The following is a 24,303-nucleotide window of genomic DNA, read 5'->3' as shown; positions in this document are numbered from 1 at the left end:
CTCTTTGTGTATTATAGTGGGATTTTTATGGAATACTTAATTCTGTTATCTTTAAAATTACAGACTTGGCCCATGCTTTCATAGTCCACATCTCTCCTCTTCCTTTGAAAGCAATCCTACAAGCATTCTAAAGCAAGAAGTGTTTGTGGAGTGACTCCACGAGTATAAATAGCTCTTGAGCAGAGCAGCACCTGCCATCTTTGATACGTCTCACACTTCCCACAAATCACTCGTGCACACAGGGCTTGATCACAGCTATTGTTTGTGCTAAGCTTCCTCCTACTCCTATAATCCTCCTATTTAAATGGATGGGATATTCTGCATACAGGGAAGAGTGTGGGGACACAAATTGCAGCTGAGTATTTTGTGGACATGATTCAATGCAGGTGTGCGTGCTCTGCCAAGGGCAGAGGAGTGGAAATGTTGACAAGCACCACACTTCAAATGGAAAGGATGTGGCTCTTTCAAAAGTGTCTTGTGTCACACTGAGTCTGACTGCTACTTTTAAGGAGTTACTGATGCTTTGCAAGTATTGGAACCCTGGGTTTGTGTGAAAGCTGGATTGACAAGGTCTGTGGGGTTTGGTGAGCTGGGAGCTATGGGCTCTTGCAACACTCACGTGGGGTGGTCCCAGGCACATCGGCTTCCCTGTGTCCTGCTGCCAGTGTGTCCTGATGCCCAGTGTGTACCAGCCCCAGGGATGGTGGCACACCTGTCACCAACTCAGGTGGTCCCACATCCAGTACTGAGGGGTCAACAGAGTCAGACCTGTGTGTTCCTTGAGGACTGGAGAGGCCAAGCTGCTGCTTCAGGGTCTGCAAAGACTTGAGTTTAGTTGCCATGATACATTCAGATTGTTTGGCATCTGGTTGGTGGTCTCTTCTGAGGAGCATAGATAGTGTTGAACACATTATCTGAGCATAGCACTGCTTCTTCCTGGTTATGCTTTCGGCAGACACAGCCAAGGCTGTTTTCATAATCTGCTGCCTGTAACTGCTGAAGGAAGGGACATGTGGGGCTTATCCAACCTGGTTCATGTTTGTTGTCTGCTGTACCCAGGGTGGCTTAGTTTTCCCTCAAGCCTGAAATTGCACAACACAAGGCTGCTTAGAGATGCTCACACTGTGAGGGTTTCCTGGCCTTGCCATGTTTAATCAGACCCCCAAACCCTCCCCTTTTGCAGGACAATATTCCACCTGACCAAGGCTTTTCTCCCAGTCTCTGCCAGGTGTTACAGAGGCCCTGGAGAGTCCCTGCAGCTGAAAATGTGCTCGATCATTCGTGGTGGTCCTGCCAGGCCCAGGGCTGTGGAGCCAGACCAGGGGCTGGGCACGAGGAGTGGCAGCTGGCAGGACAGTGACACGGGCACTATTTAAACCTGGCACACGTAGACACACGCCTGAGACGTTCCTCAGGACGGCTGGGGGAGCTTGACATCCGTAAATAATTCTTCTGACTCCTGCTAATTTTAGCTTTGAAGTGTTTACAAACAGAGCAGCATTTGTCTCTGCTCCTGATCCAGCAGGATTTCAGCCCCATCCCTGCTGGCATATTCCCTACAGGAAAAACAAAATCAGATACAAAGCAGCGACAGCTAAGGGACCACTCAGATTGGAGGCACAGAGAGCCAGATCCTGGGGCTATAAATAATGTGTCTGCAGCTACCACAGTATCCCAAGAAATTAAAAAGTTTATGTACACCTAGGGATAATTTTGGATGAGACAGGGAACAGGGAGCCAAAGCTGAAAGCACAGTTTTAGTGGTGCTCCAAGGTGGTGTCTGGCAATGTTTCAGAAAAAGGCCAGTGGAGGATGGCATGACAAGTGTCACCAATTCGTAGTCTCCAGCACCTGAGCCCAGGTGCTGTTCTTGACACAAAATGTCAAGTGTTGGTGCACACAGGTTACTGCACACAGCATCTCTGATCTGAATGCAGTTTGGCTACTGCTTTGAAATGAGGCGAGAGGAAAACATCAAAAAAATTCAGTTTTATCAACACAGTTCATACGGAGCTTTAGAAACAGATTTTTAAACACACACAAACCAGTTTAAAATCCATTCCCTTTCTAAACTCTGACCTCCAAGTACAGTCCTTTGAACAGGGTACATCTCCTGAAGTGTTTGTGGTTCTCTACAAAGGATGAGCAGGCAGAATCCTCCTGGGCTGGCAAGGCACAAGGACCTGCACTTGATTCTAGTCTAAAGGAGAAAGGCTGTTATCTGCCAGCTCTGCCTCGAACAAATCCAAATCCCGCACCTCACCTGAAGTCTGCTTTGTTTAAGAAAAATCCAGTCATGAGATACTTGACTTTTAGAGCCAAAGCTCTGCTTTTCTCCAAGATCAAACTAGCTATTAGACCACCACTACAGCGAGCCCTTTAAGCTGTGGGAATTTGGTGGGTCAGGAGGACTCATACAATTCTATAAAAACAAAAGGGAAAAGTATTTCTCATTTCTTCGCTCCTACTCTCACATGCCACTGTGCATGTCATTGAGATCAAAAGTTGGTTGACCCATAAGAAATGCCAGCTGCCATCTGATTAAGACATGTGAGAAGTTTATGAGGTAGCTGCAAGTTCAGTTCAGCTAGAAGTGAATGGGAAGCCTGGGGGACACCTGACATGACCAAAGTGTCATATCCCAAGGAAACAGGAGAAACGATGCAGAAGTGCTCAGTGTAATATCAATGAGCTTCATCTTCTCATCCAGGGTGAGGGCTGAACCTAGATCATGTCTAAGTGAAGAAAATAATAGAAAAATTCCATCAGACGCTGCTTAAAATTGCTCCAAGTTAAAAAGAACTGAGGCAATGGGTTGAACTGCACAGAGCTTTAAAGGAGAAGGCAATTTCATGGAGGAAAAGAACAAAAGTAGTAGAGGTAATAGGCTCATGTCAGAGGAAGCAGCTTATTTTGTGGCTAAACAATTCTAGTGCTGCTTGGTGTGATGGAGCATGTTCATATTAGCAGAATATATCTTGTCTTGCACACTGTAAGCTTCTTGTGACACTTAGAACTTTCTTTTAAGATGAGTTTCTTGAACTGAACTAATGTCTTTCTGTTTTTCCTTTAAGAAACTACTCTGAACTTTAAGCATAATTGATTTTTTTAGATCACTTTGAGTCCAGAAATAGCCATAAAAACTATCACATTCCCCTCTGTGTCTCAGGCTCGTAAAAATCAAACACTGATTAATTTTTGCAACACTTAAGGAAAATGTCAGACATGAAAATGTTATCTATCCTATGCCACTTTTGTATATGCTACTCTCCAATAATGTTAGAGCTCTGCTGGACAAGCTTCCTTTCTAATACTGCTGCATGTCCTTTTTCCTCCTGTTCTATTTCCTTTCTTAAATGCAAGTGTGACTCCAGGGAAGGCTCAGTCATGAAACGCTCCTTGCAGTCCTTTGCCTGCCCATTACTCATGTGGCCAAAGGTTTCTGTGCCAGGCCTCCCTTTGCACTGGGACTTCAGGATGGTCGGAGTGTGCTTCTGAATCTCAGGCTCAGGTTTGGTGTGGTGAATATCCCTCCCCTGGATCTCAGGCTCAGGTTTGGTGTGATGAACATCCTTCCCCTGGATCTCAGGCTCGTGTTTGGTGTGATGAACATCCTTCCCCTGAATCTCAGGCTTGGGTTTGGTGTGATGCCCATTCTACCCCTGGATCTCAGGCTCAGGTTTGGTGTGATGCCCATTCTGCCTCTCCAGCCTCCCAAATGCAGTTTTCTCTCAGCTCCACAGAGGCTGGAGCAGATCAGCCGTCACTGTCAGTCTGCAGCTCAGTGCAGTCAAACATCAAAGCTCCTGCTCCAGCTCACTTCAAAACCCTTTAAGTTTTAGGACTTGACCAAGTGGAAGGAGGAGTTGTGAGGGGAAAGCTGTAAGCACAGAATGAAGGGCTGTGTGAGGGAGGGCACTTTGCTCTGACTTTGCACAGTGAAAAGCAGTGAGCAACTGCGATTTGTGCTTCTTGCTGCTATGTTCATGAGGGGTGTGGGACAACCTTCCGCCCGAGACTGTGCTTTGGATAGCACAAGAAGCCCTCCCAGGCCTTTCATCTTTACACTGTCACAAGCCTGTCACCAGCCTTGGAGAAGGCGTCCTGGGGAAAAATATGTTTTGACATGAAGGCACCAGGGTTCAGTTTAGAACACCAAAAACTACTTTCATTTTCTTTCACTCCACCTGTTAAAGTTCTGTCTGCAGATGTCTAACAAAAGGTATCAAGTTAAGGCTTTATTTTGGTTGGTTATGGTCCCCAGTGTCTCCCCTGGAGAGAACACAAACTACCTGTCACTTCTGCAAGGACCCAGCCCTGTCTGCTTTGTGTGTGCATTTGTGCAAACACACGCAGGGCTGGGCAAGCTGAAGAGAAAGGGAAAGGCGCTCCTTTATTGCCCTGTCCCATTGCAGCACACCTGAAACCTCTGTCAGGGCTCCTCAGTGCCAGCATGCTGGTGATAAATGATTACTGCACACCTGAAGGTTCTGGAGTCAGGGTGATGCTGCTGGTGCGAAGGAGAATGCTTAAACAGTTGCAATTCATCAAACTTGAGGAGAAGGGCAACCTCAGAGGTGGGCTGGCAAGCAGGCATCTATTAGTGATCATCTGGGTAGGATTTTAAGACAGGAAGCTTATTTTGTAGGTTTTCAAGATTTAGTTTTTACTTCTCATTTTATTTGTAAGACATTGATTTAATTGTTTTGCCTGTGGCAGTAATTGGTGAGTGATCTCTCCTTTATCCCAACCCTTTTGTTATATTTTCTGTCCTCTGTCTTGCTGAGGATGGCAGTGATGGAGCAGTGGGACCTGGCACCCAGCCAGGGCCAGCACTCCAAGGGATGTGTGGTCATTATCCCTTCCCACTTGGATCTTCTAAGGGTGTCTCTGTTGATCAGATTGAATTACTCAGAGAAATTAAACTGCAATCTCCGTACCATCCATTAGCTGGAACTCTATTTGCATGTAGCTGTTGGGTTTTGGCAATCAGAAGGAGGAAGACTGTGCACAACAAGCTGCCCAAAAAAAGATCTGTGTAGTGCTTAAGACTGCGTAGGAATAGGAATGGTAAAAATAATTTGAGGGCCAAATGAAACATCCATTAGAACAGGGATGTGCCTGCTTGAGGACAGGCTGTGCTTTGGCCCTGTGTTTAGTATTTATCCCACCCGTAAATCCTCATGGGTTTTATTGTAACACACAAATGGTAGTACAGAAATTTGCCCTGGCATTCCAGCTGAAGCAGTGGCAGGCCAGGAAATAGGGAGATGTGCAATGGATTTCTTTGGGCTGATTTTATAGGTACTACTGCAAAACAGTGGCAACTAAACCAGACATAGGCCTTACTTACCAACATTGAATAGATACCTCCAGATGCCAGTATGAATAATGAAATATAATTTGAAATGAGGATTAAGTACTTGCATTAGTGAGACTTTATCATGTCTGGAATCTTAAATGTAAGGCCTAATCCTGCTCTGCCTCAACGCAGGGAGAGTTTTACTTCAGATTTAACTGGGAACATACTAGGAGCCACCACGGCAAAACTTTAAAGGCACAATGTAAGAGTAGAATCTGGACCTTTTACAAACTCTTGCCAACAGAAAAGAGAAAATTTCTACTTGAAAATCAGCCAAAGACCCAAGAAAAAAGTACATTGAGGAACAATGTCACTACTGTGTATCTGAGTTCTAAAATTCTTCAGGGGGTGTACGTCTCTATAGAGATTTTACAAGGGCAGGAAAAGCATGTTCATGACTTCAGTGTGTGTTTTATAGACAGACCATACAGCTACTGCACATTAAGCAGCAAGTTTTGCTGTATAAAAGCACTCAGAGTTTACAGTTTCAGATTGTTAAGTGGTACTTGATTTAGCCAAGCCTGTGCCAAGTCAGAACCTTCCGAGAGATGTTTCTGGAGGAATAAATACCCTCAGCAGAGGCAGGGTTCCATGCAGCATGTCAACTCTGCTGTGCCTGCTCCCAGAGAGCCACCCTGAGCTGGGAGTATTTGGAGAACCCAAATATGATCCGCTGTGTCTCTGCTGCAAGAGCCTCATGTTTCACTTCACACTCGAGCTCGTGAGTCTTTGCTGTGCCTGGGGCAATTGCATTTGTCCCTCTGGGAATGAGAGCTCAGAAACCATACAAGGGTACAGATGATGCTCCAACCATTTGTGCTTCGTGGCTTGTTGCCACTCACCTTCAATGACTCCATCACAATCTTGGGAGGCGCATAAAAGGTGTGTAATTAGAACAATTCACTGTTATTTGACTTTAAATCATGCTCCCCCCAACAAAGACTGCCTTGAATTTTAGCCCTCTCAAGGCACACAGGCAGACAGAGAACACCTGAGCAGCATTCACATGGACACACCAGATTTCTTTGTAGCAAACTTCACTGAATCTACTTCCCCTGGGTACCTGATTTACCTGGAGGTGCAGAAATTGCTGTAAATTCAGAAACCCAGAGAATGCTGTCAGTGAGAGGTACAGGATCCATGTCATGGCCATGTATAGGTAGGTTTCTGCCTGAGCCTGGCTGTGCTGTGCAGCTGTTTGTGTGTCACTTCTGTCACCATAGCATCTGAGTGCTTCTCAGCTTCCAGGGTTGGAGCTGGAAAGCAACAAGGTGACAATTTTCCCTACTACAGCTGGGAAGTGATGTAACAAGACACTGAGGCTCAGATTCACATTTAAGTATTTGTGAGTTAAAGAAATTCTGTTGTAAAGCCAGACCTGAAGTGATTTCCCTAAAATCCAGAGATACTCACGTCAAAGCAAGAAACTGATGAGGGAATCTGAAGACATAAATCAGCATCCTGACCACAGGTGCCATCTCCACTAGAATACTTGGGCCATCAAGGCAGCTTTCAAATTAAGGGCTCTGCAAACTGTACCTGGATTGCAATAAACCTTCATGAAAATCCCCTTATATTTGGCATGCACAACATGATGTTTTATGACTGTTTTAACTGACACTTTTAAGCCCCGAAAACGAATAAGGGGAAAAACAAATTCATCTTAAAACAGCAGGGTAAGCTCCTTCTGCCCACCAGTTGGTACAATCCTTCCACAACCTGCTGAGCTGCTGCCTCCTTCCAGTGTAGTAAGTTTGAGTGCATGGGCCTCATCTGGTCAATGTAATAACCACTCCTGCAAAATTGAACAGGTCTCCTGGCAAAGATGAGAATGGCTCAGGTAAGGCAGGTTCACTGTCAGCACTACCACACTACCACAGCGTTTATCAGTGACATTTCGTGTTGGAAAGATCTCAGACCAGAAGTGTGAATTGTCACTGACTCTCAGCAAGGGCCTTTGAAAATCAGGTCTCAGTTATACTGGACAGCTGAAGTCTCCTTGCTGGGGTTCATCAGCTACTTCTGACAGTGGTGGCTCAGCTGAACCAGAGAATCTCTCCTTCCCCATTCCACTTCCAGCTCTCTGGATACAGTGGTCCCTGTTTGGAGAGATACAGAGAAGACCAGGTTTTTAACCCCCCGGAGAGTCTGATGTGTTAACCACATGAAGAGGCTCATGACTTATATGGAGACCACTCCACTCTGCTATCATCAGAGGGCTTACTGAATCCTAGAATCATTTTGATTGGGAAAGGCCTCTGAGATCATCAAATCTAACTGCTAACCAGCACTCCTATGTTCATCGCTGAGCCATGTCGCCAAGTGCCACATCTCTGTGGTTTTAAATACTTCCAGCGATGGTGATTTCACCACTTCCCCAGCAGCCCTGTCTCTGCAAAGCAAAGCTGACCCTACCAAGTCAATGAAGAGCCAGGATCACAGCTGCCATCCTGGCTCCTGATTCTAAGCTTAAACGACCCTAATAACCCTAACTGCACTTGATCTCCAGTGTGCCGTGGGAATGAGACTCCATCCCACGCTTGTTTCATCACCCACTTACTCAGAGGCTGCTCTGCCGGGGCAGGAGGGGCCGGAGCGCTGGCCGCAGAAAGCCGAGCTGTTCCCTGCTGTCCCCAGCTGTCCCGGGCTGCAGCAGGGGAGGGTGCCGGGCAGGAATTCGGCCCCACTAAAAATAGCGGCCCCGGAGCTGCTGCTGTGCCGGGGACCCCCGGCAGGCAGCGGGACATGGCGTGCGGGGCAGTGCGCAGAGCACACTGCCTTCCCCGGGTGCCAGCCCTGCCTTGCTCCCTCCTAAACTTGGACAAATCCCTCGTGTCCCGCGCCCCAAACAGGACCCTTCGGCCACGGGGAGAGGGGCAGGAGGAGCCCGCTGCCGCACCGAGGGGCTCCCCCAGGCGCTGCACGGCTCGCCCTTCCCGGCCATTTATTTTGGGCGCTGCCGAGCGGGGCCGAGCTCCAAGGGGCTGCATCGGGTTTCTCCCTCCCCCGACGGCGGCCCCGGCAGAGGAAGTTTTGCCCTAGAGAAGAACGGGGCGAGGGGGAGGAGGGGGGCGGGATACGCCGCTTTGCAGCACAGGTGAGGGGCTCTGGCTGCTCTTGGGGGTCCCTTCTTGCTCCCGGAGGGGAATGGAACAGGGGGAGGGAGGCGGTGTGCGCCGTCCCACGCCCCGGGGCAGAGCGGCAGGGCTGGGCGGCAGCCGGTGCGGGCTCTGCGTGTTCCCTGCTGAGGAACCCGATCCCCCCTTTGCCCTCCGCGCCCCCCGTGCACGGGAACCCGATCCCCGCTTTGCCCCCCGTGCCCCTGGCCGGCGCTCTGCGCTCCCGCGACGGCAGCAACAGGCTGCGGGGCTGGGACGGGCGGCGCCGGGCCCGCGCCCACAGCCGCCCCTGCGCTGCGGGGCTGGGAGCGGCTCCCCAAGCCGGGGGACAGTCCAGCTCCGGCCGTGGGGCATCGTGCCGTCGTCGGAGAGTAGCGGGATGCGCGTTGCCCCCGCTCTCCCCCGTACGGTTTAGTGGAGCCCCGGTGCGGGTGATGGGGAGGGGGCTGCGCGGAACCGGGGGGCTGGAGCTGCCCCTCCAGCCCTCCTCACCGCCGCGACCGTAAACCTGCCGCCTCTTCTGCAGTGACGGGGACTCGCGTCCTCCTCCTCCTCCTCCTCCTATCCGCGGCTGCAGCTCTGCTGCTCCATCCTATTATTATTAGGGGAGGATGCGAAAGGAGAAAAACCCAAACCCAACACACCCAAGCAAACAACCCCTCCCAAGTCACGGTACCCCCCCTCCCCCGGTCGGTGGGACTTGCAGGACCAGCTGCGCTTTCCTGGCCCTGGGGAGGGGAGGCAGAGCCGGGGAGGCGGGGGAAGGAGGGGGCCGGGCAGACACAGGGAATATCGCTTTTGTCTCCGGCACGGCGAGCGGCGCAGGGGCTCGGTGCTGCGGCTGCCGGAGCCCCCCGCTCCCCGCTCCGCTCCCGCAGGCACCGCGGCGGCGGCGCCGGGCTCCGAGGCTCCGCGCCGGGGAGCGGGCAGCTCGCCGGCTTCTCATTTCCCCCGCCCTCCGCTTCTCTTGGTGTTATTTCTGCCTTTTCGGCGTAGAGGATCCCCCACACGCACGCACGCTGCCCCTCGCCCGAGGTCTCTTTGGGTCCAGCTGGAATTCGCGACGCTCCCGGGGATTTTCCCACCCAAGCTGGGGTCTATGAGCGGGAAGGTGATCAAGCCCAAAGAAGAGAAAGATGCTTCCAAGGGTAAGGCAGGCGCAGCCGCCCCGATAACCGGCTCGTTCCCCGGCCCGACCGCGGACAGCCCGACCTTACCGGGCCGGGAGGGGGGCACGGCTCGGGGGGGGCCCGGCACGGGAGGGAGCGGCGCCCGCTGTGCCCGGCACCCCGGCACGGCTGCGGGGGCCGCTCAATGCGGCACCGCCGGGATCGCTGCCCCCCCGTTCCCCGCCGAGGAGGGGGCGGCTCCCGGCCGGGGCCGGGGGTGCTCGGCGCTGCGGCAGCCCCGGCTCCGGCCGCGGCCAGCGGGGCGGGGAGACATCGCCATGGAGACGCGGGGCCGGGGCACCCCCGGCGCCCGGGGGCGCCAGCCGGGGCTGGGCACGGGGGGCTTACCCAGCCCGGTTCGCCCCGGGCCCCGCGGCGCTGGGGGCGTGCGGGGCCGGGCTGCCCGAGTCGGGTGGATGGCCGGGGATGCGGGGTCCCTGCCGAGGTCCCTGCGGGGGTACAGGGGGTCCCAGTTGGGGTCCCTGCCGGTGTGCAAGGGTTCTTTGCGGGGTGCGGGGGTCCCTGCCGGGGTGCGTGGCCGGGCGTAGTGCCCGCCCGGGGTCGCACAGGTGGCGGTGTCCCCCGCACCGCTCCCTGGCTGCGGGGCGGTGCGGGGCTCGGTCCTCGGGGCGATGACCCCCGGTGCTCCCCGCACACCCGGGGGTGGTCTCTGACGCCCGGCTGGGCCTCCCCTCGGGGGGCTGTGAGCCAGGCCACGCCGAAGCACCAAAACCGACTCCTTATTTACTAGCTCCAAGACAGAGTGGGACACTTCCCCTGTCGTTTACTTTTTTTAGCAGCCTGAGGGGCCGAATCAAAGCAATTCAACCTTTCTATTCTTGATAAAAAGTTTTTTGGTTTCATGATTTTGATAGTTTTCTTTTTATGTGAGTTTTTTTCCCAACTGTTTTTCCCGTTCCTACTATGTTCTGTCTTATGTCCAAAACCCAAGCGTTTGCATCACGTTCTTTTCTCCGCAACACAATCAACTTCACTACTCAGATGCATTGCAAAACCTTCCTTTTTCCTAGATAAATATGTTTTGCCTTTACATTATAGTCTTTGAAGTTGGGTTGGTTTTGATTTTCTTTTATGGTGGCCTTATTCACTATATTAGACTTTAAATAATTAATTAAGCAGTGCAGAACAAAAGATTCCCGCCTTTCTGAGGAATCATTTTGCATGATTTAGAACTGAGTTGTAAACAAAAAGAAATTGCCATACTTGTGCTATGCTTGCCTGAAAGCTTTTTTTAAAACTCAAGCCTACATATTCCATTTTGTGGTATGATTGCAAGTTTTAAAGACACACTTCATGTCTGAAATTGCCTGTGTATAGGCTTTGCACATTTCAGAGCAGTGGGACAAAGGCATTTGTATCTCTGTTAATGAGTCAATGAGTGATGCCTGAGACGTGCGAGGCTGTGATGTCAGTGCTGACAGGGCACCAGAAGGTGAATATTCTGAGGCTCCCAGGAAAAGCAGTTGGTGCTGATACTCCGCTTCCAGGAGATGCTGCTAAGCTCCCTGAGCTCCTATAAAAACTTTCTCTGTTATCACCAAGTAAAGAGGCAGTTTTAGGTACAGCAAGAGGAGCTGGTACATGTGTGAGGGGGTTTGTGAGTCATGGTTAGCACCTGTGAAATAGCTTTTAGAAAGGCTTTGGAAAGGGAATGCTGAGAAGGAGTTAATATTTACTAGTTCGTGTATAGGCTATGTGGTTGTCTTTAGCCTCTAGACAAAAATAGGAAATACTTTTTTCCTCTGAACCACCTGAATTCTCTTTTGGTGATTGCAAGTGTTAATACTCTTAAATGAGAATGTTTAATTTGGCTGTAGCCGTAGTCAATCCCGGCAGTGATGGGTGGGCTTTTTGTCCGTTTTTTTGGCTTGGTTTGTGGGTTTTTTTAATACAATAAAACAGTAATTTGGCTGGAAAGGATGGGATACCATTTCCTCCATTTTTCTGCAGCTGTACGGTGGCACTGGAGTCCTGAGAGAAAGCTCTCTGTTTTTGAGTTAGATAACTCCTCTGTCAAAGAACAACATAATCATGTTTCATATACAAGTAGCTTATTGTGGTGATAGTTCCTGTACTCCCATTCAGTAAGATAACATGATGTAGTTTGAATACCTGCCATAAATGCAGGTGTCCCAGGGTTATGTTTGCCTAATAAATGTGGAGTGCTTCTCAGTGAGAGCAGTGTCAGTTTTTCTTACTCCTGAAACTTTCTTAGGCATTGCAGAGCCATGCATGAGGTGAGACACTGCTTTAGTTCTCTACGGAATTCAGAGAAGGCCATGTTCAGCCCAGATGTAGGAGCTGTGCTGTGTAAGTTGTTGAAAGACACTTTCTTCAATTGGCTTTTGGGGTGATTCCTTTTAGAAAAAACCTGATTTATTCAGAACCTTGAAAGGCCTTAGATTTTGGTGGGGATAAGCACAATCCAGAGCAAATACTCAACTGCCTTGCAGTGGTTGTTTGCAGTTAAATTGCCCATTTGTAAAGTCTGTGGAATTCTGCAGGTGTTACAGAAGTATCAAAATCTATGTTTAATTAAAATATTTTTATTAGAAGCTTTTTCACTTCTTTCCTGAAGCCAAAGAGGAAAGTAAGTGCTTGCTTTAAAGTGTGTTGGTCCCACTTCTAAGTCATGCCTAGAAAACCCAGTGATGACTGTGCTTGCTCAATACCTGGTTGCTTTTAAAAGTGGCTGTGTACTTTGAGAATTATCCATCCTAACCTTAAATAACATGGATTAACAGAATGAAGTCAGGGTTGTGCACTTTTACTTTCTGCAAGATGCTGCATGAACTGTGAATGTGTACTATAAGATTATGGCAGATTATGGCATTGATTTCCCCTCCCCCCTATATTTTTCAGACTGCATGAGAGTTTAGCAGGTGCAGGGTGCTATGAGCCCAGGTATCCTGCCAGCTGCTTCCCAGAGGCAGATGGGCAGTGCTGCTGCTGCTCCAGGGTGGATGGAGGCTGTTTGGAATAGCCAGCAGGTGGTTCCAGAGAGCAGCCTGTCCCCTCTGGGCTGGGTTTGTCATGGGGCAGGTGTCCGCGTCTCTCCTCGCAGTGCCGTTTCCAGGGTGAGCAGGAATGTGAGGAGTGGAGGAGAACAGCTCGTCATTCCGCAGTGGTCACTGGTGGTTGGGAGCAGCTCTGTGCTCAGGAGGTGCTCCAGGTGCATTCCCAGCACAGCAGAGCAGTTCCCACCAGGTAGGTTCTTGTCCTGCCACGGAGCTGGTGTAGAGAGCCTCGAGTGTGCCAGGGGCGCTTTCCCCAAAAGTTTTTGTCTTGGCACTTTGGGCACAGTACATCAAGTGTCCCCATCAGTCCTTGGGGCTGTACCAACATAATCTGCTTTGAGTGAAATATTTTTTATCTTTTGTTTGGGGGAGACCTGTGGGGCAGAGGAGAATATTGGGCACTGGAAAGGGAGCTGAGACGTGCTGAAAGCCTTGTGCTTTGGACCTGGGCCTTAGGGAGCTCGTGCTGTCTGGTATTACACTCAGGCTCTTTCCAGAGGCTGCTGTACAATTTGTGTGGCTCCTCCAAGCAAAGTCAAGAGCTGGAGCAGAGAGTCTCAAACTAAATCTGAGGAATGGATCCATCTGCATTTGTTCTTCTTTTTACTAAGGAGATTATGTACTATTGACTTCCCCATCAAAGCAGCTGCGGAGAGATCGTTTCCTGTCACTGCTGTCACCAGAAGGAACTTGGATAGCTTTTGTCCAAAAGTCTGATAACCTCAGCCAATAAGCAGTAAGAAAATGCAGTCTGTGTTTTCTTCTCAGAAAGCAAAATAGGAGCATTTTTGAAGGTGAAAGCTTCTAATCTGTGAAGAGTGTATCGAAATAGTGACAGTAACAGTGAAGACTTTGGAAGTACAGGTACTATCCTAATTCAGTGACAGCAGAAAACAAAGCACTTAGAGAAATCACTTGGCAGGAAAAATAGAAGTCAGAATTTTGAGGTATCTCTTACTGCTTTTCCTGGCTTTATAGGAATGTAGTATAATGCAGCTCATGATTGAAAGGTCTGGGGAAAAGCTGACAAAAATAAAGAAGCTGATCTCAACAGTTATATTTCTATAGTACTGAATCATGAGAAAGTAACTTTCTTCAGGGACTGAGGAGGAGCAGCATGTAAGCTGACCATGTCTTGGTCTGAGTCCACGGAATCAAAATTAGCAGCAAGTGCAGCTCTGGGTGAGGAGGGGGAAGGGAGCACAGTGCTAACTGCCTCAAGTGCTGCTTGGCCAGCTTAGGTCACAGACAAGGCATTTCTTGGTCTTTTTGTCAGAAATTTGGGTGCCAGTTCTTTTGCATTTCAGACCAAAAGCCCCACCAAACTTCAGTAGCAGCTGCAGTTTAGAATATGAACGAGGATCTGTTCAAGCAGATGTTTGCCAGCAGCAGATTGGGTCTTTTTGTGGTCAATTGGTGCTATTGACTTACACATCAGAACTTGTGTTTATATTATAAACATTTAATGACACCAGAGAGTGAGTGTTAAACACAATGGTTTTGTTTTGCTCACTTCACACTAGAAATCTCTGAGCCTCCTGTCTGAAATTGCAGATTTCACTTTGAATAGATGCCTGCATCGCCCACTGGAAAGCGACAGCCAAAATCTGGGCCATGACCCATCCCATCCTGGATATTGATGCTGCAGGTCACAATAGATACTCAGTGCTTGGCTGAGGTCCTGATCCATTCAAAACTCCCATTGACAGCAGTGGGAGTTCTCTGTGTCTGCCTGTGGCATTGCCTCTGATTAGTGGGTGGTTGTTAATGTACCCATGCTTGGAATATTTACAGTAACTACCTCCTGTTATGACTCATTATCTGGGACTGGCTTTGGAACACAAACGACAGTAACTCTTTATAAAAGAAACATCCTCCCCTCTCAATCCCACGACCCTCACATATGTTGATAAAACGTCAGCAACTAAAAAGTGGAAGCAGTCTTGAGATCAAAATGCCAGCACATTCATGCTGATGCTCTTTAATGATTTTCAGTGTTGAGGAAACCCAGAGCAAGGCAGGATTTTTGGGGACAAGCTCCACACTCTGAGTTTTGGAGCAGTGTTGGTTCTTGTGTGGCTGCTGTCCATGCCAAGAATTTGTGTTCTACAGAAGGTAGTAAAAATCATAGTTTTTTTGCTTTTAGAAGAAAACTTAATGATAGTTGCTTCTTGGCAGATGCCAAATCTCATCTTCAAAGGAAGAATTCCCAGGCAGATGAAACTTGGAGGATGAGTAGCTCCACAGAGCATTGCAGGGCGCTGCAAAGGGAGGAGCACCAGCAGCCACAGCAGATGCATAAGAATTTGCATGGCTTAGGCTTCTGGCATCTCTGGTCTCTGGCCATCCACAGTACACTGAAGAGTTGTCATTAATTGCATTTGTGCCATTTACTGAGATTTCCTGCAAGGCACTGGTCTTACTCCTGTGCTTTGCAAATTGAGTGCTGCAGGGTAGCCTTGGGTCAATGAATGTTCATTTTCTGCTTCTGTTCCTCATTGTGTATTAGTGCTGTAGTGTGTTGAAGAAGACATGGCTCCAGAGTTCTATGAACCACTTCCATAAGAGCCAAGACAGAGCAACTCCTGTTCCTCAATCTCCTGCAAGCAATGAATCCACGCTTTTATAAAATCCTCTGTAAATCTGGAGGTGTCCTGTGTACAAACAAAACATTTTTAAGAGGACAAGCTTCATATCCTAGACAACCTCTAGCTGAGCATTTTCAGATCAGGATTTTAGTGTTGCTGTATATTGGAGAGGAACTGTGCTATTGGTGGCTGGATGCTCGCACAGATTCAGTGGGACTGAAGGTTTCTTAGCCGCTCCTGTCCCTCTTAGCTGAGCCTGGTTCTAGGGCTTGTGTAGCACCAACTGGTTTTCTTTCCCCGGCTACGTCATTTGACCTAACAAAATTGCCTGCTTTTCCCAAAGTATGTCTTGGTCAAGCTTACATGAAAATTCATGTTAAAAACCAAAATGAGACAACTATGTTATATATGTTATTTACAATAATCCTTTAGTTTTTGTGTGTAGTATCTTGGGCAAAGGGTTTCCTTGAATTGGCTGGTCTGGTTTCGTGCTCAATATTTGTATTGTGTTGCTGAGTGAAATGAGGGCAAAAATAATTTGAATTGCACCCTCAGGCAGGTAACAATTCAGTTCTTTTCATGAAAAGAGTGTAAAGTGAGACTGTTCTCCACTTAATTAGTTTTATGAGAGTGATGTATAAGGCAAGGTCAGTGCTAAAGGAAGAAAGGGCTGGCATGGATTGAACACTGCTTACGTTGTTTGAATAATTAGAGCATCACTGTGAGGTGGGAGGGAGCAGAGGACAGAAATGAAGTGGGAAGAAGAGATATTCCTGAAATAGCGATCGAATTGCCATTGATCTGGGTTGCGTTACTACATGTACACAGTGGACGATTGACTAAATCTGAACTAGTGGTGCTTCGTTACGTGTGACACTGGTTGTGCTTGTAGCTGAAATGAAGGTGCATTTATAGAGATCACTCTGTTCTGTGGCCCAGGGAATCTCCAGATGCTTTTGAAAAGCTGGGGCTTGGCATAATTGATATAAGGCTCTCTTGGTTGCTTTAAGAATAAATTGTTTAACAAGTGCTTGATATCTTTGATACATGTGGTCTTAGTTACCAGCTAATTTAGGATGAATTTCTCCTGTGTTAGTGGGTCAGATCAGAGGTGGACATCATGTAATCCTCCTCTGACCTGAGTGTTCTACAGGCATTTGCTTTGAGTGTCACTTTGTAAGGTGACAGCTTCACCTCTGTTCAGTACAGGGGATACAGTAGCAGTGCTGAACTGCTCTGGTGGGTTTCTGTATTCCTGTTCCTGTGGGCTGTGGCAGCTGGGACTGACATCCGAGAGGTGGAGTTTCACCAGCAGCAATCCCGTACCCATCTGACAGCCTTTTGATCTTTTTCCTCCTCCATCCCTTGAAAACCTACCAAGGTGTTTGCTGCCAGGATTGTCAAGGCCTTCGTGGAACCTTCTGGAACCGCCTGGGTTGTGATGGAAGCCTCTTGGGACAGCCCTGTTGCCACCTCACAGAGGCCCCTGGGGATGCGCCCTGGGCAGTGACACACAGCTCAGCGCAGTGATGACGAGGGGACAGTGAGGGCTGGTGGCTCAGCCCCAGCCTCTGGTGATGCAGGTGACAGGTGACTTCCCCTTATAGTGATAATTGGGCAGTAATTGGGCAGCTCCCTCTCTCTCCTGGCCACAGGTGACTATTCCCACGTGCTGGTGGCTTCCCCAGGGACTGCAGAGCAGAGGAGAGAACCTTCAGCACTGTGCTTCCAGCAGCTTCATTCAGGTTTTAGCCACCGCGTTTAATCATAGGAGTTTAGGAGTTCTGGGCCATGTTTTCCCCTGCCCCCATAGCTTGTTCATTCAAATCCAGTGGTAATTAGCACTCATCTAATTGTTTTATTTTTCTGTTCATTTTGTGTATGGAATCACAGAATGGTCCTCACTGGAAGGGAGCACTGGAGCTCCTCCTGCTGCTGAAGCAGGATCTCCTGAGCACATCACTCAGGACTATGTCCAGACAGCTTTTGAGTACCTCCAGGAAAGGGGAACCAGGAATTTTCAGAGTTTTTCCTCTTTTGTTGCAGGTGGCTTTTTGCTTAAATTTTGGAAATTTCTGGTTTTCATTTAATGAAGGGAAAAAGTGCAGGGTGTTTTTTTCTTGCATAAAATGGAAAGATACAATGGAAAGAAAGTATAAAAGAAGTAGAGAGGAAAGGCAGGAGAGAGGGGCAGGGGAGGGAGCAGTGCAGATTGAGCTCCAGGTGATCTACAGCACAGCTCTACTCACACCCGGCCCAGCACACGCTCACCTGCCCAGCAGACATACAAGCAGAGAGAGATTTATTCTGATTTTGTTCTTTCAGCCATCTTCCAGCAGTTACAAAGAAGTTGGTAGGTGCCTTTCTTTTCCTTTCTGTCTCTTAAGTAGCTCACTGGTACTGGCCACAATGTTCAAGTAGCTAAAGCTGGATTTACTTCCAGGCATTGTCAGTGTGCTGTCAAATTGCTTGCACATAAACATTTGTCCTTTGGATTTTACACCTGCTGTGGAGTTCTGTGCAGCTCTCTTTCATGTTCAGTACACACGTGAAATTCTTATGTTGCTCTTACATCTCAATTTGGCCAAGTTGTGGTACAGTACTGCCTGGAAAATGATAAATATTTTCATTGTAATTATACACAGTTATACTAATATAGAGAATCATATTATATGAACTGCTGTCACTTACACTTTGTTGCTCCCAAAGCTGCTGGAGAATATGAAACCAGGCTGGACCCAATTGTCACTGCAAGCCATTGTTACCTGTGGTGTGCAGAGCGGGAATACCTGATCCATGAACATCTTCCCTAGTAAAATAAAGATGTGGAGGTATTTTTGGTAGCATTGGTGGGAATTACAGGGGTATGCATTTCCTAAGGGAATCATGATTTGTAGTTGTTTGAGGCCATCATGTAGTGCAGGTGCTCCTTCCTAGCTGATGCTGCAGCTGCTGAAATGTTATTTCTCCTGCTGTAAGGAGGAGAGGTTCTGCAGCCATTCTGGTGTACAATTAGTGCAGGTTTGTCATGTGCTTTGCTCTACGTGTGCTTCTCATCTTGCATACCAGTGACTGAATGTTCAGAGACTGCCAAAAATAGCTGACTGCTTTCAAGTGATTGGGCAAGGAGAGCTGGAGTGACTTTCATCTGCTGCTCTTCTCTCCGCTCTGCCCCGTGTTTGCTTTCTGAGGAAAGGATATTGGGTTTTCATTTGTTTTGGTGGAACTCAATAAAAGGTGGTAAAAGTGAAGTAAGTCAAAAGGGATCAAATGGCAAAGCTCTTTTTGATCACCTGATGAGGAGGCTACAGCAACAGAAAGTCAGAAGTCTGACTCCAGCTGAAAAGAGATTTCTGAGGTGAAGTGTGATCTGTTTCAGATCCACTCCAAGCTCAGGATACTGCCAGGGAGGCTGATAAAGGAATGTCTGCTTTGGTGCTAGGACTTAGTTGGTACCTGGCTATTTTCCATACAGAACTCTGTTACTTAGCCACTGCCGAGCAGCAAATTTGGTTTCTTTGGCTGGAAGAGGGGTTGGGGTGTTTGTTTTGGGGTTGGGTTTCATGTTGTTTGCTTTTTTTTTTTTTCTTTTCAGATTATCAGTGCAAAGCCCAGTTTTCAAGTTCTGTTTGTATAATTGTGTCTTTGGTAGGAATTTTTACCACATGATTTCTGGGATGTTGGGATGTTGGGAATTAGTGTAAATAAGTCTTTTCACAAGAGGTATCCTGTTACTGGGTAACGGAGAGGAGTGAAAGCTTTATAGGTAGTGATCCAGTAACTCCTGTACAATGAAAGAACAGCACGGAAGACAGGAGAAAGATAAACTTGTACTTTTCCCTAGTAGTTCATTTAAGAACAGTAGATGCTCTTGTTTAGGGATTCATAATTTAAGTGGCAGCAATTAATGATTGTAGAGGAGAAAACAATTATGGAGAGCTGTGAAAGTTCTCCGTTCTTCTCATGACAACTTTCAGGGTCTAAAAGTTTAAATTTGTTGCCCCACTGGGACATAAGCAAAATTTCTTTGAGGTTACTCAGGAAAAAATAGTCACATCGGAGCTATTTTAAGGAAAAAGCCCCATCAGGTTTTCAAGCCCTGTCCTTGTTCCACCCTTGGTCTGAAAAGACCTCCCGTCAAAACTGAGATGTTTTTGCAAGACTTTTGAGTATGATCAGAAAAATTAGTTAGGCGCTTCTGAACAATGTTAGGAAGAGATTTTGAACTATGTAACAGCTGAAAAAAGCAAGGTTTCAAGTCGGTGTGGAGGATGGCAGGAAGCTCAGTAGCGAGGGGGCAGGGCTGTGCCTTTTGGTCTAAAGTGTCTGGTTTTTATTTCACTCCACATTTGATCATGAAGGATGAACTTTAAATTGCTTTGTGGAATGAATAAGAAGTGCCAGGCTGAGAATGGAAGGGGGAGAAGGTGTGGTGCTGTAGCAGGAGAAAGCAAATTCTGTGAGACTTTGAATGATGGAAAATTAGCTTTGAAAAGTCTCTGGAGAGCACAAGGAAGGTAGAGAATGTAATGGAAAAGGAGATATTATGGGCATAACTCATAGTAATATCAGACTGCAGTGAAAGCACACAAGTTTGACAGCCTGGAATGGTGCGGAAAAGACTTGACAATCTGTTCTGCAAGGTGCCAAACATCTCTACTTTCCATTTACCCAAAACCTGTTAGCATTCTGGTTTGGGCCCCTATCAGTGAATGTTGGATATTCTTGTCATGCCATGTTCTCACTGTCACAAATTCTTACATTAAATGTATTTCAGAGGGAGCCATTGAGTGTGCATGAGGAAGTCTCGAGTAAGTGACAAAAGGCTTATAAAAGAAATGAAGAAAACAGCAGACTTTGATCGCTGTGGTTCAGAGTGTCTGAGTGAGCTGTTTGTCAGGCAGTACCTCTGTCACTGAGAGGAGATAACGCATTGCTCCTCTCTCATAAAGCTGGAAACATCACTGCTGTTAATTCATCCATAATTCTTGCACTCGGTGTGAAACCCTGTTCTTTTATATGCCTTTTCTTAAAGTGCTTTTTCCTCCTCAGTCAGATCTATCATTACTGTTCTTATTGCTGCTTTAAGCATTTTAAACTGTCCCTATGCATGGGACGGGTTGGAATAACTACTGGTAGGAGACTTTGACAGCTCATTGGTGTTTATTTGGGTGGCACCTTATAAAGAGCAGAACCTGAGCCAGTACTGTCCTGTCAGGTTAGACTGAAACATGATTTGTGCTGCTCAGTATCAGCCTTGCTGAATCAAATCCTCAGTGGAAGTGTGATATGCTTTACATTTCATAGTGCTGACCGCTGTTGTGATGAACATTTTAAATATTTGCTCCCCTTTTTTTTTCCATTTTCTTTTTCTTTATAAAAAGTGCGTGTGCGGGGAGTGTCAAATCAATGTGCTGTTTTAAGATAAGCCTGAAGATTGCTAGAATGAACTGTAATTTTGAGGCTTGATTCTGCAGCATGGGATTTGTGTGTGTACAAGGAACTGCCATGGTAGTTCCAGTAAGTTTAATAGAGTCTGAAGCATGTAGGAGAAACAGATTTGGTTCCTGAAATCTCATCTTGCAGCAGTAGAAAACCCTGTTGGTGAATAAAAGGGAGCAGAATTCTGTGTTTAGTTTGCATCCTCAAAGATTGCCTAAAAGATGCTGTGAACAGAAACTGTGGTTTGAAGTTTTATCCTGTGCTGGGTGTCCTTGAAGGCAGCTGCTGCTTCTCCAGTTCTGTTGGTTGTTTGTGATTCAAAATTTGGCTTCGGGAATTATGCTGTATAATTCAGTTTCTTGCAGCATCTTCATTTATCTGTTTCATATTTATATTTTACTTTCATTCAAAAATATAAGGATTACTGACTCAAAGGTCTTGAAGGATCTTTAACACCTTGGTAGATATGATGTGATTGAAGAGTCTTTAAAAGGTGGTGGCATCACTTTTTGACCCAGTCAAAATACCAGCACAAAGCATGGAAATGTTAAGTTTTATGTGCATTTTCTATTTGGTATTCAGATGTGCAATGTGCTGTGTGATGTCTCAGTGTTGTGCTGTGTAGAGAGAATGGCTGATGCCTTATAAATTCCAGCTAATAGTGCTGTGGTCAGTGAAAGTTTATTGCCAGATAAACAAGTTCTTCCTGTAGAGGATGACTGCACCTGTAGGCTCAGCACCCTGGCTGCACTGACATCAACCAGCAGTGGGCTGGCTGATGATCAGCTGGGCTAACACAGTTCTCAGAGCACCAGGCAGTTTGAGGCTTTAGATCAAACTGTGGTACCAAAACAGATTTGCCTTTGTTTTGAAGCTTTTAAATCTGGCAGCACTGAAGCGGGCTGCCCTAGTGTGCCCAGCTTTATTTCCCAAGATGTAATTTATTTCTTGCTCACTGACTTGAGTAAATCAATTAAAACTTGTGTGTGTGTGTAACAAGGCTTTGAGGTAAAGTAATTGATCAGGACATGCAGACAAATGAGGAAGGCGTGGGACAGATCTTAAAGTAGAAAACCGAAACGTGATGAAGTTTCTTTTGATGTGTCGTGGTGGTAGCTAAATTCCTATCTTGTATAGTAACAGGCTTTTCTCTGGGTGTTGGGGTGTTAAACATTCCTCGTTGCACGTATCCAGGTTAATCTTTTTTCAGCTTATCCTTTTGAAAACATGTCACGTCTCCATCCTTTTTACTTCATCTGGAAGGGAGGTTAAGGATGGGAATCCCAAAATGCATAGAGCGTGAGTTGCCCACCTCTTTGAGTAGGCTAATACAGTTCACTAATTAATTATTTCCTGCACCTTGGCTACCTCTGGAAACTGGTCCCTTTTCAGTTTCTCTGTGGGGTGCTGTCCCCACGAGTTGGGATGACAAACATGTAAATCCTTCCTGTGCTCATAAACCTCATAAGTGCCTCATAAACCATAAGGACTGAATCAGTCCTTAGATTTAGATCAGCCTAAGGCACTGGAGGGTACAGCTAAAAGGGAGTGAACACCTTGCCAGGCTTTCCTGCAGAGAAAAGGTCCTCCCTTACCCCAGAACATGCGATGGGTGTGTGGACACAGCTCACACAGCATATCTGCTCCCTGAGCGAGTGCATGTGTGTGAGGAGTGGCAGGAGAACCAGACCTTGCCAAGGACCCTGCCTTCCAGTTCATCTCTTCATGGTATTTTTAGAGTTCTAGTATTTTCTTGCTTTGTTTTCCCTCCCCAGAAAAATGATACCTTGACCCAAGCAGCAACTATTGAGAATTGATGAGTTTTTTGTGGTCTTGAATCCGAAAAAAGCTCTCCCCTTTCAGGCACAGAGGAAGACCTGATGAAAAGCAGTGTTGCTGACTCCTATTTTTAGCTTCTGTCCTGTGGTGGTGTTTTTGTTGTTGTTTGATCATTTGGAGGTTTTTTAGATTTGGACTGCCTCTGTCAGGGGTCACGGTCTATCAGAACAGCTTTGTTGTGTGTTTATCCTGTTGGTGTTGCTTGGTGGCCCAGCCCTGACTTGGTGCCCTGTGGCTGATGTACCCTGACATGCTGTTGGTGTGACTGGCACTGTGCTGTTGCAAGGTCCCTGGTATGATCACCACGTTGCCTTGGGCACATTCATGTCTTGGTGTTGCTCTCTGCTGTATATGGCACACCTTCAGAGAGCTGCTTGCTCCCATGTAGCTGTGTCCTGCCGTGGTGCAGCTCCTGGCTGCATTTAACCCGTGCTGCCAATTACTGCAGCCACCCCACAGGGCACTGGCCACCACCCAGGAACAGCTGGAGGGACCCAGGACAGGCCACTCTCCCCACTCAGCACTCCCTAGGGCTGCTAGGATGGCCTCACCCCTCTGCAGGCTTCACTCGCCTGCCCCTGCAGCAGCCTCCATGCTCGTGTGGGACTGCACACAGCAGCCTCCCAGCTGCCGTGGTGTCCTGTCCCAGGAATCCATCAGTAACCACAGCGTAGCCTCCTCCCTTTGCTGGTAGCTCATGGTGGTATCACGATTACCTGCTGGTGCTTCTTGGGCACCAGTCACCATCAATACCAAGGTATTTTGTAGGTTATTACATTCTCCCCTCCAGCCTCTTGCAAATACTGCTGCTGTCACTACACCCTGTTGTCCTGCATGAAGCCAGCTGGGGTGATTCTCTAATATAGAGGGCATACAGATACATAGGGTGTCCTCATCCCATGGTTTGGTGTGCCAGTTACCAGTCCAGTGGGTTATTTGTGTTGCCTCTGGTGTTGATGATCCCAGCCTTTCCTCTCTGCTTCAGATGATAGGAATTGCTGTCCGTGAAACACCCATAGTGGTCTGCAATGTGCTTTTGTGACCTGCTCATTGAAAGCATTTTTTTCTGGGAACGTTTGGTTTAACCTGCTTGGTAAAAATATTCCTTATTGACTATGTGTCTGTGCACCCTTTTTTTTTTTTTTCTTTGCTTCCCCTCAAGTTTTCCTCTTTGCTTCCTGGTTTTATTCTTCCCCTGGGCCAGGCTTGCTGTCAGATAGGTGCGGGAAGTTGATGCAAATCCTGTGCCCATGGTGTGGACCAAGCTCTCATCTTTGCCTCTGTTATTATTAATGCCTTCTTTCATCTTCTCGAGCCTCTTCCCTTGTCTTACTGACAGCTAAATTGGAAACCAACTGCAACTCTGCTCTAGCGACGTTTTGCCTGAGGTACCAACAATCGACTAAAACTGACTCAGATCATGATTTTAATTGGTCTGATTTTTGCCAGTGGCTTTAGAAAGAAAGCAAGCTATTTTAGTCCTTCTTCATCCTTGGTCAGTTTTATTAATCTCTGTGGTTTTACAAACCTGTGAGACTATGGGGAGAGGTGGATGTTGCGGAGTGCAGCTCACCCTACAGTGAGCTTCATGGTGGTGCTGGGTTTCTAGTAAGCACCAATATTGTGGTGTGGACATCCAGACATCCAGAAAGCTGCCAGTGTGGGGGTACTTGACACCTATTGATTGCTGTAAGGAGGTGTTTTTCATGTAAGAGTGGAGGCATTCCAATGACAGTCTTTTAATTT

The 24,303-nt window shown here is 47.4% G+C and overlaps 1 protein-coding gene across 3 annotated transcripts in view; it reads left to right on the top strand.

Annotated features, from left to right (window-relative positions):
- The first annotated feature begins 9,272 nt into the window (after window positions 1-9,272).
- The window catches only part of FGF13 (fibroblast growth factor 13), a 206,045-nt gene continuing 191,014 nt past the window's right edge, over window positions 9,273-24,303 (top strand). For 2 of the 3 annotated variants that reach the window (XM_063423330.1, XM_063423327.1), the window contains exon 1: window positions 9,273-9,629. In XM_063423330.1, coding sequence (XP_063279400.1) covers window positions 9,581-9,629 — 49 coding nt within the window. In that variant the 5' untranslated portion in view covers window positions 9,273-9,580. Of the gene's footprint in view, window positions 9,630-12,778; window positions 12,879-24,303 lie in introns of those variants that run through there. The other variant, XM_063423329.1, reaches the window with a different exon arrangement.

The sequence above is a fragment of the Prinia subflava genome, chromosome Z, assembly GCF_021018805.1.
Source record: "Prinia subflava isolate CZ2003 ecotype Zambia chromosome Z, Cam_Psub_1.2, whole genome shotgun sequence".
Lineage (NCBI taxonomy): Eukaryota > Metazoa > Chordata > Aves > Passeriformes > Cisticolidae > Prinia > Prinia subflava.
Note: the sequence above shows the minus strand (reverse complement) of the source record. Positions and strands in the feature narration are given on the sequence as shown.